Raw genomic sequence first — 14,457 nt, forward strand, 5'->3', positions numbered from 1 at the left:
GCCCACAGGGCTCCATCCGAGGACCCTGAGATCATGACCTGAGCCAAGGGCAGAGGCTTTAACCCACTGGAACCACCCAGGCACCCTTGCTTTTTATAAGCTTTTGATCTAACTCTTTAGCTTAGCCGGGGAAAACCAGAAATGCATTTTGACTCTCAGCACAAGGCAACTGCTAAACGCTTTTCTGGTTTCTCTTCCCCCTAGAAGCAGGCCTCCGGGGAGACCACCCTCACATCATTAGCCCACACCCTCAACTGGCAAATGCCTTCGAAGGCAACATCAAAAGATGATAGGCTGGATAAATAAATTGTGGTATCCTCATACAATGAAACAGCATACAGCAATGAGAACACAGAGCTATCACCTCGAGCAACAACATGGGTGAGTTATATAGTATTGAGTAAGAGAAGCCAGACACAAAATAATGCAACTTCTCTCATTGCGCTTATATGCCTTTCAAAGACAGACGCGATTAATTGATGATTTAGAGTTCATCACAGTGATGTCTCTAAAAGGGTGGCTCCTAATAGGGAATAGGACTGGCAACAGGAATGAAGAGGCTGTTCACGTGCTGGTAATAATCTCTCTCTTGATCTAGGACTGCTGTTACATGAACATGTTCATTTTTTTGAAACTCTGTTGAGCTGAACACAATGATCTGTGTACATTTCTGTAGACATGTTTTACTTGAACAAAAACGTAAAATGTGTGAGGATTATATTAGTGGTGTTTCTGCTTCTGTTTACGTGTTTCTTTTTTTTTTTTTAAGATTTTATTTATTTATTTGACAGAGAGAGATCACAAGTAGGCAGAGAGGCAGGCAGAGAGAGAGAGAGGAGGAAGCAGGTTCTCTGCTCAGCAGGGAGCCCAATGCGGGACTTGATCCCAGGACCCTGAGATCATGACCTGAGCCGAAGACAGCGGCTTAACCCACGGAGCCATCCAGGCGCCCCTACGTGTTTCAAATAATATAATAAATGTATAATATGCTTGATCACAGAGAAGTTTAATAAAAAACAGAAATCCACTAGGATTTCTAGAAATACTAGGGGCTATCTCAGTGTAACTGTAAGCATTTGAGTGGGTTCTCTGTCTTTCTCGTCAATGTATTTTTCCTCTCGTGTTGGAACTGTGTCCCAGTTCAGGAAGGTAAAAGCCATAGCTGATCTCTTCAGGGACCTTACAAACACAGCATCTTCTGGGTCATCGAACACAGTTCTGCAAAAATGGCAATCATGTCAGAAAAAAAAAATCCATTAAGCCACAGTGAAATTTTAATTTAAACAAATGCCATATTTTTCTAAGCTATTTATAGCCTAGTACCACTAACAGATAACTTTGGGCCTCTACGGACTCTATTGACTCTCAGAATAAGGAATACTATTTTTACTGTATACATTGTTTATTTTTTAAATAAACATAAAATAAAAATAAACATTTTTTAAATAAACATATTTAAATGAACATATTTGGGACCAGCTATCCCAGTTTAAGTCTCACACCTTAATGTGTTTATGATTTGAAGCCAGTGCTAAATGAGGTGATTAAAATATTTGTAGATGTCATATGCATATGAGTGTCTTAAGTACATTTTATTAGAAAGTTATGATTTCTCCACATTATGCTCTTATTTTATAAATGTGTTTGGGGTAATATTTTTCAACCCTGAATCCAAAGAAAAAAATGCCTAAGTGCAAAATTTAAAAAGAGTGATGATTTTTAAAGTTCATCAATATTCATGAATTTGAAAGGTTTTCCATAGTTTAATGAAGTATTTGCTTTTGAAAATGTAAATCCCAAGGAATTTAAATGTTAATCTGCATAACTTCTGTCACTGAACATATTTAGAGGAATATTAAACATTTGTAATTTGCTAATAAGTTTTAGGTTTTATTTTTTATGCATTGAATCAGCTTTTCATTTTTTTCTGGTTATAATAATATTAAAAACCTAAGTATGTCAAATATGAATAAATAGCTTGAGCTTATATATCTCAGAAAGACAGCATTTTTTCCCCATCTATTGAAGTTAGTCATTTTTTAACTCATTAAAATCTATTTTGGGAAATGAAGATAATTTAAAGTCAACACAATTATGAAATAATTTGATAATAAAAGTAAAGTTAAAAAGCACTTACTTGTCTACATTATTCGCAAAAGCAAAATCTAAAAAAAAACACATTTCTGAATTAGTATTTTTCAAATGTTTACTCAGCATTTAAAAACAGTGGAGCTTTTCCTATAAGAAAAAGTCTAGAACCCAACTCTCTGATATTTCAATGGTTACTTAGATGAGTAGAATAGTTCAATCCTTCAAAAAATGCCTTGATACCTGAGCTCAAACTTAACTTTTCTCTTAGGTATAGTGCCTCTGGTTTGCCTTAGGTTTTGAGGCAAATTCTTTAATTCAATACAGATCTCAAAACTCTGAGAACAGAATGCTTAATCAATTAAGTTACCAGTGGAATCCAAGTGGGGATTTTTATAATTAAGATACTGAGTCTCATGCAGAAACCAATCCTTTTTTTTTTTTTTTTTTTTTTTTTTCCCCAGATAGACACATGCATCTATAAATGGACTAACAGACTGAATGAGGAGAAATATTTCGGGCAGTTTAAACCATTTGGATTCTTGGCATTAACTTCAAAGAAATCGAACAAACAAATCCTAGATCACAAGAATCTCCATCTTTCCTAGCTTTGGGAGCTCAAAGACTAGTCCTCAAAGCCGGGATTTCTTATGGTATCTTCCAGAGGCTGTCATCGCTTTGTTCATTCCTCTCCAGAGGCCTCGGGCCTCTGGAACGTACCAGCACCTGTTGGGCCACCAAAGCCCACAATGTGAGTCCTGCCAATCTGCAAGCAGCAGCTCTGCCTTATGAGATGAGTTCATGGCATCCTGCTCTTCACAAATGGGTAACCCAGGGCTCCCATTCCCTTTCTGATCTTCCCAGACTCTTTTCTTACATTTTTAAAGATTATTTATTTATTTATTTATTTATTTTTAAGGAATCTCTACTCCATTGTGGGGCTTGAACTCATGTCCCCAAATTAAGAGTCCCATGCTCTTTCCACTGAGCCAAGCCTGGTGCCCCCTCCTACATTTTTTAAAAATTATTAAGTGCACCTTTTGCTTACAATGGATATAAATGGGAAAACAATAGAGAGCGAAACTTCTTGTGACCTTTCTCCTTCCTCTTCTCGGAGGTTATCACTGTTGGAGTTTTGTATGTATGTTTCCAGCCTCCTATGTGCATACACACATGTACTTACATACATGTATGTACCCCGCTCCAATTTTGTTAGTACTCTGCATTACACTACTCCATGATGCATGTTTTATACTCAGTATATCATAGAATAATTCTCAAGTACAACAGTGCATACTGTATGAATGTGCCATCACTTAATATTCTGTGAAGGACCATCCAGAGTATTTTCATTATTTTTTTCTACTACACAAAATATTTCAATGAATAGCTTTACATATAAATCTTTGTTCCTATATGCAAATACTTCTGCAAAGAGCCTACAAATTTAATTGCTATGTTGAATGACTTGCACATTTTATATGTTGGTGGATGCTTCATATTGTCATATGATCTTCCAAGAAAGATGAACTCATTTACACTCTCATCATGAACATGTAAGTTGTACTTTTTCTCCCTTAATTATTCACTTTTAATAACCTTTTCAACTTCTAAGTATCTGCAGGATGAAAATAATATCTCATTTTTTTATTTTGCATTTATTCACTCACTAGTAAGTCTGATCATTAGATATCACATTTATTCCCTTCTCCAAATGCATTATCCATAGCTTTTGTCACTTTTTTAACTTGGAGTTTACCGATTGATTTATAGAAACACTGTAATATAACGGGAGTTAACTTTTGCCTATTGTATGTATTGTAACGATTTCTTCTAATATCTCTTAATTTTGTCCCTTCATCATATAATGGTTTTCCTTTATATGTAGTTTAAATCTGTCAACATTTCATTTTTGTGGCCACAGGTTTTATGTAAAGCTTTGATTGGCTGCCTTCTCAGAATTATAAAAGGTTTTTTCTTTTTTCAGTACTTTTCATTTACATTTAGATTCTTAATCTTTCTGGAATGTATTTTTCCCTGCGATGTCTCCCTAAGAAAGTAGTTTTAGTTTCTTCCTTTTTTTTTTTTTTTTCAAGTGGGCTCCATACCCAGCGTGGAGCCCAACACAGGGCTTGCACTCACGACCCTGAGGTCAAGATGTGAGCTGAGATCAAGGGTTGGAATGCTAATGGACTGAACCACCCTGGCACCCAGTTTTAGTTTATTTCTTTGGCCCAGGGTCCTCCGTAGCATGCATCAGGGCCAGTGACCCCATCATTATTTTCTATGCAAATGGTGCCTGCCTGGCTTCCATGGCGCGCTCTGCTGCCTGCTGATTTTTGCCTTCACAGATTCTTCTGACCCTGCACGTTTCTCAATTCCCAACCAATCTCCAGATCTCACACTGGCCTCTGCTACCTCTCTGAGGCTTCGTGGACAAAGAGCACTTGGCATTTGCTTTCCAGGGTTTGCCCGGTGTCACTGCTACCCAGAATCAGGGATGTCTTTAAAGCCTGGCTTCCTGAACCTTCAGTCCCCCAGCTCAAAACTTTTAATTTTGAAAAATTTTTAATTTTTACACCTGGGTGGCAGAATCAGTTAAGCATCTAACTCTTGGTTTTGGCTCAGGTCATGATCTCAGGGTCGTGAGATTGAGCCCTGCACGAGACTGTGCTCTGCAAGAAGTCGGCTTGAGATATTCTCTCCTCCTCTGCCCCTCCCACTCCTGCTCTCTCTCTCTCTCTCTTTCAAATATGTAAATAAATCTTTTTTTTTTTTTAAGATTTTATTTATTTGACAGACGCAGATCACAAGTAGGCAGAGAAGCAGGCAGAGAAAGAGGAGGAAGCAGGCTCCCTGCTGAGCAGAGAGCCCGATGTGGAACTCGAACCCAGGACCTTGGGATCATGACCTGAGCTGAAGGCAGAGGCTTTATCCCACTGAGCCACCCAGGCGCCCCTATGTAAATAAATCTTTAGGAAAAAACTTCTAGTTTTCACGTTTCTCTGGATTCTGTCTTCTTGCCTTGTATCTGGATTCACCTACTGTGGTGAACTACCATTTTTTAAACAGTCTACCTGATTTTCTTTTTGGTTGTCTTCTTACTCTTCCTAGCACATGCTTTAGCTGCTAGGCCCAGGCTCAGGGACATCATCCCCCAGCCTTGTCTCAGCACCTGGAGTTCTGTCTTATTTAGGGGAAAAGAGAAAACATCACAGAAACCCAGCAGCTTCACTTGGACTGCTAGAAGACATTTAAAAATTTTTTTGATATTTTCATTTCATTTCTTTTTTTTAAAGATTTTTTTTTTTTTTTAATTTGAGAGAAACAAGGAGAGTGAGCATGAGAGAGAAATAGAAAGCCATCGGGAGGAAAGACAGAGGGAGAGGGTGAAGAAGGTTCTCCACTGAGCAGGGAGCCCAACGTGGGGCTCCATCCCAGGACCCAGAAATCATGACCTGAGCAAAGGCAGCTGCTTGACCGACTGAGCCATTCAGGTGCCCCTATTTTCATTTCTTTTAAATGCCTTAATGTCTTTTCCCATTTAGGTAGCTGGTGGGAAATCTGTAAATACCTGCTTCTTTAACGCTGTATAAAAAGCCCACAGCGTTTTAATTCTGAGGTTGTTGATTATCGTGCAAGAATCACGAAAGACATTAATGGAAACAGGTGCGTGTATTTTGCTCATATCTATTTGACATGTATGGATAGCTGGGATTTAAAGAAATTCCAAGTTGACCTTTACTCCTTGAGCTATTTGAACATAATTGGTTTCTCTCCCAATTTAAGATTAAAGATAATGAAGTCAAAATGTGGTGTGAAAATTGCCTTATGAACAGTTTTAGGTGTGGTTTCCTTCCAGTAAAAGAATTCAGAATCCTAAATGTTCATGTCCCAGCAAGATGAGACTTACATCAAAGCAAATACAGAAACTATATAACTCTAAGACGTATTTTCAAAACCTATTACATAGTGGGTTTTATTAGTTTCTTTATACATGGTCAGCTACTAAGAAAAGCTAAAATAAGCCAAGCTAAAGTATTGGACTAAAAATACTATTTAGTTGCTATGCTATATTGGCATTCTGTAGGAAAGGAGTAGATTAGGGTCAGGCCAATTTTTAAGAGGACTACAGTCAACATAGCTATGAATTAATAAGAACAACTCTCAAGTGCAATAAAACACTCTCCCTATTCTTTCTTCCTCTGATTTTGTTTTTAGAGGCTTAATATGGAAAAACAGTAAAGAGAATAAAATGCTAACAGTTTTTCCAAAAGCAATCTGATTGCACCAAAGAAAAGTACTAAACATCGTGATCATTGGTCCCCCTCACACCTGTAACTACTGTAGCCAGAAAAACATATAGGGTGGTCTTACATTGCTTGTTACTGTGTAAGCTATTTTTAGGAGTGGAGATTTTCTATGTGGGGATGCAATTCCTAGCACAGCCTGGTTCACTCACACTAATCTGATAACGTTCAGTTTGCGCATCTTAACATGAAGTGAAAGAAAACCAGGGTTGAGACTAACAGAGCAGCTCAGTTTATCACTCCCTCAATATGTGGTAGATCAGGAGTTGCAATATTTCCATACTGAGTGTCGTCATAGCCAGAGGAAGATACAGTCCCTATTTTTAAGAATCAGAAAGCTGAAACAAATTTATGTCCGGGCTAATAAAACTTCTAACTACTAACACAGCTGGTGTTCAAACCTAGGTCGGATCTGATCCCAAAACTTGTGTTTTGTGCTCTCTCCTCTACACGGGTGGTTCTTTAACTGGTATGTGTCTCAGGATCACCTGAAAGGCTTGTTAAAACACAGCTTTTTGGGTCCTGGAGTTTCTAATTTAGTAGATCTCTTTGGGGGTAAGATTTTGCATTCATAATGAGTTCTTAAGTGATGCTGCTGTTACTGGTCTGGGGACCACATTTGCAAAACCAATGCGCTACACTAGTCCCTTTTGCATCCAGAACATGGCCTACAGACATTTTTTCCATTCTTCAGGACATGGAATCACTAAAGGAGCAAGTTCAATGACACCTCATGGAAATAATCATATAAATTGATGCATTCTAAAGGGTAATTAGCTTAGTTCCTAAAAAGTCATGGAAACAAATTTAGAGATTTATTTTAGGGGTGCTGGGTGGCTCAGTGGGTTAAGCCGCTGCCTTCGGCTCAGGTCATGATTTCAGGGTCCTGAGATCAAGCATCGGGCTCTCTGCTCAGCAGGGAACCTGCTTGCCCCTCTCTCTGCCTGCCTCTCTGCCTACTTGTGCTCTTTCTTTCTCTGTCAAATAAATTAAAAAAAAAAATTATTTTAAATTTTAAAAGAATAAAGGTCCATAACAACCAGATATAATTATGAACCTTGACCGATGTCTGGGTTGAAAAAGAAGCTACAGCAACCATCTTGAACCAACTGGGAAACTTTGAATATGTATTATTGTATGTTAAATAATATCTGTACGCAAAGTATTTTTTTTAGGTATGGTGGCATTGTGGGCATATAGGACAGTGTCCTTATTTTTAAACTTATAGGCTAAATTATTTAGGAGTGATGTCCATGATGTCAACAAGTAAAACATTTAAATTGTTCAGTGGTATTTTGATGTTTTCCAGTTTACATTGAGTTGGTGATTTCCAATCAGACGTAACTAGAAACTTCTGAGGAAGTCCTTAAAGAAAAAAAAAAAGGCAAAGCCTCATCTATGAAGGGTGAAAAGGGCAGAATACTAATAATCATATCATACATGAGCATATGTAGGTATTTAATATTCCTTCAAGGTTTCTTCTTTTAGAAAATTTCTCACATTAAAAAGTTGAGGGGAAAGTCTTGATTTTGCCTTTTTTTTTTCATCTCTTGCTCACTTTTGATTAGCTTAGCCAGTTGTAGAATTTTTGATTGACAATTACTTTTCCTTAGCATTTTAAAAGTCTTGGATCACTGTATTCTGACTTCATAATTGCAGTTGGGGATTTTGTTGTGAATCTATAAATTATTATTTTATAGGTAATGTCCTTTTTCATTCTATTTTTAGGTCATTTTGCCTTCAGTGTGGCTTTTTGTCATCGCTGTATGTTATTTATGTCTTCGAATATCTAAGGACTCATAGCTTATCAAATTTGGAAAATCTTCGTCATTATCAGTTCAAACATTGCCCTCTGCCCAATTTCTCTATTTTTTCCTTGCAGGAAAAATAAGCTGATACTGGACCTTCTGTTTCTAATGTCTTCTTGTCCCAAAGCTAATTAGTATTTTCTACTTCTTCTTCTTTCTCTATGCTGCATTCTGGGCAATTTCTTCAAAATTATTTCCCAATTTAATATTTTTTCCTTCATTTCTATAAAATATTTTTTAGTTTTTTTTTTTTTTTTTTTTTTTGAAAATCTATGTTTGTCTCTTGGGCAGAGTGTCATGAAGAAAATGTTTCTGTCTTTGCACCTTTTTTTTTTTTTTCTATCTCCTGTGATGCCTGGTGATGTAACAGCCACCTTGTAACCAAAAAGCACACTAAGAGTAGATATGGATATATTCTTGAACACCAATGATATCACTGAACTTTGTGCTAACACAGCACACCCTACCTTTGTACTCTTTGCTGTGTGAGAAAACCTCTACTTCCTTAAGTCATTGAAGTTGTATTTCTGTTACGTATAAGAAATTAAATTCCAACAAATGAAACATCACTGAAGGTATATAGATCCAACCAAAACATTAACAGCGATTATTTCTGGGTGAAGGAATTGTAGATGATCTATCTTTCTTCTTAATGTTTTTTCCATATTATCAGCAACTTATAGTTTTAATTGGTGAAACTGCCCAGTGATAGTGGTAATAGTAACAACAGATCATTTACTGAGCCTTTTATACTGTACTAGAAACTGAAGTAAGAACTTCAAGAAAATATGTCATTGTTATCATTATTACTTCACTTAATTTAATATATACAAATGGAGATAAAATTGCATATTGCTTTAATTAGACTAATAAAATTGGAAAATATTCATTTCACTATGTAGATATTTCACTTATTATAAATTGCAGTTGTTACTATTACAATCCAGTTAGCCGAAGTCTAAGCACTTTTAATTTCATTTTTCTTTTCAAAATACCTGGAGGTACTCTCTGGGCTGGTTTTTGCTTAAGTGGTGCTCTAGGATTCCATGAGGCATCTACTCTTCTTCCGAATGCTATTGATTGAATGACATGAGTCCTTTTATGGTTAAAAACGGTAATCATTGATCTTCTCTCATCTTCTGTAACTTCTGACAAATGCAAATAGTAATGTTATTGCATAGCATTATAGAGATGCAGAGGCATTCAGAATACAATTGAAGAGTTTCAATAATGTGTTTATCTGAACTATGTTATATGTGAACACACTGTCAAAACCGTGAAGGGCAGTCACAGTGATTTCCATAATCTTACAAATGCTCGGTATATGCCACTCATGTTGCAAGGCACAGATCCTCCTGATGCATCCCAAACACTTTCTAACACATCACCATGGATGGCTGCAATCACAGCTATGATACAGTCCTTCCTTTCCTCAGGGCTGTGAGGAATAACAGGAATAAATGTAGGTTTTAGATATCCTCGTTGGGGAGTTAGTAATTAATTATTAAGAATTTTCAAACCTATAGAGATAGAAAGGTAGGTAGAGGGATGGGGAACACACTTGGACGTGAGAGGCTCCCCCGAGATGTAAAGTAAATGCAGTGAGGCTGCTTATCTTTGTGGCTCAGATAAATCAGACATGCTAGTTTGTCTACAATGTTTAAGATGTATTCATAGAGAAGTTATCATTGAATATACAAGTTTTAATATATATGTTTACAGAATTGCAAAGAATATAATTTTTAGAACTTAAATAAGCCTTAAGAGATTTTGTCCAATTCTTTCATTTGTGAAATAAAACACTAAAATATCAGGAATAGATGATTTGGCATTCAATACATTCATGTCCAAATCAGGATGAGGAGACCTATTCTCACACTCAGTTAGGTGGCCTTTTCCATACAGTGATCAAGAGAAATGAATTCCTAAACTAGGGCAAATTTCACAGAGCAAAAATTTCAAAAATAAGTCATTGAAAAACCTTCACTTACAAAGAGAACTATTTTCAAAGACTTTCAGCATTTTTAAACTAGTGAACTATAAGACTGCCTTTCAAATATTTCTCTGTAAGAGGTATCCTTACCTTTTCGGTCAAGATATTGTACTTCCGGAAGGTGGTAGATTACAAATAAACGGTACAGGTTATATTGGCACAAAGGGTTTTGGTAGAGAGCTGCAAAGAAAGAATCCAAATTAAGATGTCAGATTTCAAAACTGGTTTGATTTATCACTGGATAAAATTTAGGAAATTGCAGAATTAATATGAAACGTAAGAACATGTAAAATTCTGCTTCATAGACCAAACCATTGGCCTCCCTAATCTCACTTATTCAGAGCAGCACTTATTTCTCATTTGTGAAATTCATTCATTCAACAAATATTTCTTGAGTGCTTACTGTATATACTAAGAACCGTGCAAGGTGCTGGAGACATAGTGTTGACCCAATTCTACCACGAACGAGGAAAATTTTAGCCATCAGTTAATTAGTAAATGAAGAACAAGAGATCAGCTCTGTGGGGTCTTGATGCTGTTCTCTGTGACAGGATTTATTCACTTGGTTCTCTTCTTCCAGTCTCGGAGGTCACACGGGTGCCGCCTGGAGATGGGTAGAAGTGCCGTACATGGCACGGACCAAATAAAGTTTTCCTTCTCCACTTAAAACCACTGCACATATTTCTGAGTACCTAAGCACCTGTAGCAGCTTCACATCTCCGCAGGAACAGACCAGAGCTGGTGCTGATCTTGGATGGTGTCTCCCTCTGGCCAGATGCACGTGCCTCTGACTTCCTTAGCTCAGGTGCTGGGATCCCTCATGAATCAGGCTGTGTCCCACAGGGGCTGGAGGTGGGAAGCAAGCGCAGGTGGAAGAGCTCCTGGCGTGGCTGACGTCACAGGCTCTACGCATCCACATGCAGGTACATTTTTTTAAATCTTCAACTAGAAGTCGTGAGAAATTTATTTTTAGGGAAAGAGTAGTATCGCTACTCTATTCTTCCCTGGATATATTAAATAGGGCTATTTTAATACAATGTGAAATAAAACTTTTATGATTTCCACGTGGGTATCTTTAGCTCTTGGAGTCTGCTTACATGCAATTAATTTGCAGACAGCCCTTCGCGGGGGAAAAAAGCGTCTGGGGAGGAGAATCACCACTAGGTGGCAGTAGGAGAAAGAGTTCCAGCCGTCGTATAAACACATCACTCCCTCCCGAAATGGGGCTCATTTATTGCACATGTTAAATTTAGGAGTAGCGCTGTGGCATTTGACTGTAAAATAGAGAGAGGCTTGATAAAAGCACGAAAATATTAAGCATGAGAAGCCCAGGAAAGAGCAGTTGGCAACATGAAGAAGACGAGGGCGTGCTTAGAACACAATGATTTTGCTAAAAACTGAAAAAATTAACTCATCTAGATGTTTTCCCTGTAGGTTATAAAACATTTTGATATTTACTGTATAAACACAAACTTTTCTGGCTAATCAAATTATTACTTATGGCTCTTCCCTGTGGAAAACTTGAGCTTTAGAAGGACTTAGAGCAGGCAATGGAAGACACCTGGTAGCTCTTAAAGGAAAGCTCTTGGAATGAGGAAGGCAGACAAGAAACTGGGGATCTGGGGCGCCTGGGTGGCTCAGTGGGTTAAGATGCTGCCTTCGGCTCAGGTCATGATCTCAGGGTCCTGGGATTGAGTCCCACATTGGGCTCTCTGCTCAGCAGGGGGCCTGCTTCCCTTCCTCTCTCTCTGCCTACTTGTGATCTCTGTCAAATAAATAAATAAAATCTTTAAAAAAGAAAGAAAGAAACTAGAGAGCCAGGAGCACCCAGGAATTTAAAAAGACAGGAAATGTGTGTGCAGTGAGGGAAAGAGAGGAAAAATGAAATGGAAGATTTGCAGGATTTCTCGAGTGACAGAAAGGGTTTACATTTTAAGCTTAAAAGGGAGGGAATTTAAAGTGGTAACCAATAATTACAAGTACTGGACAGGGAGTAGAACGGATGTATATTAAACCATTAATAAGGACAGGTTCTTAAAAGATCCACAGGGATCACGCATTGTAGCTTGAGCCAGAAAGAGAACAGAAACGTCCTTCAGTGATGGAAAAGCAAAACACAATCGTTGCTAACGAGAGTTCAGGAGGAAGAGAAAGTCCCATCACAAATGCTTTAGTGCAGAAGTCGGCTCTGCGGTTGCTGCGTTGGAGAATCCCATCTGACAACTCAGGACCCTGTGGTCCATTCTGGCAGCAGGGAGTGGAATCTGCCGCTGCCTAGGATGTTCACAGAACGGGAACCAGTGACATTTACTCTTTGCATCCCCTTCAGACTCTTTTCCCTCTGGGAACATTCCTATTTCATGTCTTCTCTTGGCTTCTTCCAGTCTTTAGTTAAGTCACTTCTTTACGTAAATTGAAAAACCTTCTAGCTTCAGCGAAACAGAACATCAGATTTAGACTTACTGCCGTTACAGGACTTATGAATAACACGTCCCAGTACTGAAAACTTGATGGCTCACCGTTTATTGCATCCTAATGTAAAATCTAAGGGACCGCAGGTCAGAACAATGGGCTGGTAGCCCTGCCTCTGCTTAAATAAGCTTAAAAAAAAAAATAGAAATGAATAATTTAAGAGACATCTCATCTTTATGATTTTCTCTTTTTTCTTTGCTCTTAAGTTTTAGAAAGAGGCAATCTTATTTTCAACTCTTTCCCCCCCCCCTCTTCCAGACTATTAAACATTTAACATTTTGGATTTATGAGTTTTGGATTGCTGCTATAAAATTATCATAAATTAAGTTTCTGAGATATGAAATCAGTTTCCTGTGTCTGAAAGTTCTGAAGGCCTCCCGTGATGTATGGGTACATTCCTTTAAAAACTATGAAGCAAAATTGCTTACACTTTCACTTTCAATAGGTTAATACTATTTAATCCACTTTCCCCCTAGGCTACTTATGGAGTACACCTCCGTGGCGCCAGCACTGTCTTGCTTATCTTAATTTTGGATTCTGAGTCTAAGCAATTTACATCTATCCAATAATATATCAAAATGCCTTTACTACCTTACTGTACAAGCTTGAATTACATTAGTCCCATGTATGAAGCTACTTATTACTGAAACAGAGGAGAAAAAAATTATCCAAATAGTTGGCTTCAGTCAATTTTTTAAAACTTTAGAAGCTAAATTAAGAAGCATCATTTAAATGAACATTAGTTTTAAGACCACCATTGAAAGAAAGTTGAGTTGATTGGTAATGTACCAAAACATCCACTTTTTAAAAAAGATTTATTTCTTTACTAGAAAGAGAGAGAGAGAGAGAGACAGTGCATGCATGGGGAGGAACAGAGGGAGAGAGAAGAAGAGAAGCAGACTCTGCTAAGCATGGAGCTGGACATGGGATTTGATCCCATGACCCTAAGATCATGAACTGAGCCAAAATCAAGAGTTGGATGCCTAACTGACTGAGCCACCCAGGTGCTCCAAAATATCCCTTTTAATATATGGGGAAAATGATACAGAGAAGTTAAAAGTCATAATGTCCTATGTCTATGCAGACCAGCCTGTGGGAATGAGTCTAGCTGTCAATGGTCAGACACTATGATTTTGAGGTTCTGGTTCAAGGTTGCTTAGTTAGGTCAGCCCCTCCATCATTACCACCATCTTGCTTTAACATCTATGGGCCACTGCACACCATGTGCTTGTACTGAATATGGAAATCATCCTCAATTTTTGAAAGGGGAGCTTGGACTAAAGCAGGGGATGAAGAGAGTTGCAAGAGTCAGAATATGCTCTTCTTCACCACAAATAGCAAAGACTCACTTGGCTCTTTGTATTGGGTGATTGTTCTGTTTAGTCCTTTGGGAGGGGTGGTCCCACCTTGAAGGGCATTTCTGGTAGAGGCTCAGAGGAAGAGACTGATGAGATCATAGTCACACCCTGATCTCAGTGTCCCTCTTCAGCCCGTGGCTATTTGCAGTCAGTGGTGGACTGGGGCCAAGTGAAGAAGGATAGAGAATGTTTTAGAGTAGAACCTGAAGAAAATGGAGACCCTCTCCTGAAAGGAGCATTCTGTCTCTAATGAAGAATCCTTAAATCACCACTAGGAAGCAAGTCCTAAAAATTAAGGAATGTAGGTGTCTAAGTGTAATTTCCAACAGTGGAGCTTAACGAAACAAGCAAAACTTGAGAGAAATGAGGGAAGTAAGATTTTAGGAACGGGAGAATGTCAGTATCTTGTGACTGAGGCGGTGCTGTTC

The 14,457-nt window shown here is 38.1% G+C and overlaps 1 protein-coding gene across 1 annotated transcript in view; it reads right to left on the bottom strand.

The window, feature by feature from the left end:
- Positions 1–1,052: 1,052 nt before the first annotated feature.
- The window catches only part of LRRC72 (leucine rich repeat containing 72), a 41,336-nt gene continuing 27,931 nt past the window's right edge, over positions 1,053–14,457 (bottom strand). Inside the window, exons 6-9 of the mRNA XM_059395714.1 lie at positions 10,290–10,379; positions 9,202–9,354; positions 2,138–2,165; positions 1,053–1,218 (exon numbers count right to left, since the gene is read on the bottom strand). Of these exons, the coding sequence (XP_059251697.1) occupies positions 1,053–1,218; positions 2,138–2,165; positions 9,202–9,354; positions 10,290–10,379 (437 nt within the window). The remainder of the gene's footprint in view (positions 1,219–2,137; positions 2,166–9,201; positions 9,355–10,289; positions 10,380–14,457) is intronic.

The sequence above is a fragment of the Mustela nigripes genome, chromosome 4 (assembly GCF_022355385.1).
Source record: "Mustela nigripes isolate SB6536 chromosome 4, MUSNIG.SB6536, whole genome shotgun sequence".
Lineage (NCBI taxonomy): Eukaryota > Metazoa > Chordata > Mammalia > Carnivora > Mustelidae > Mustela > Mustela nigripes.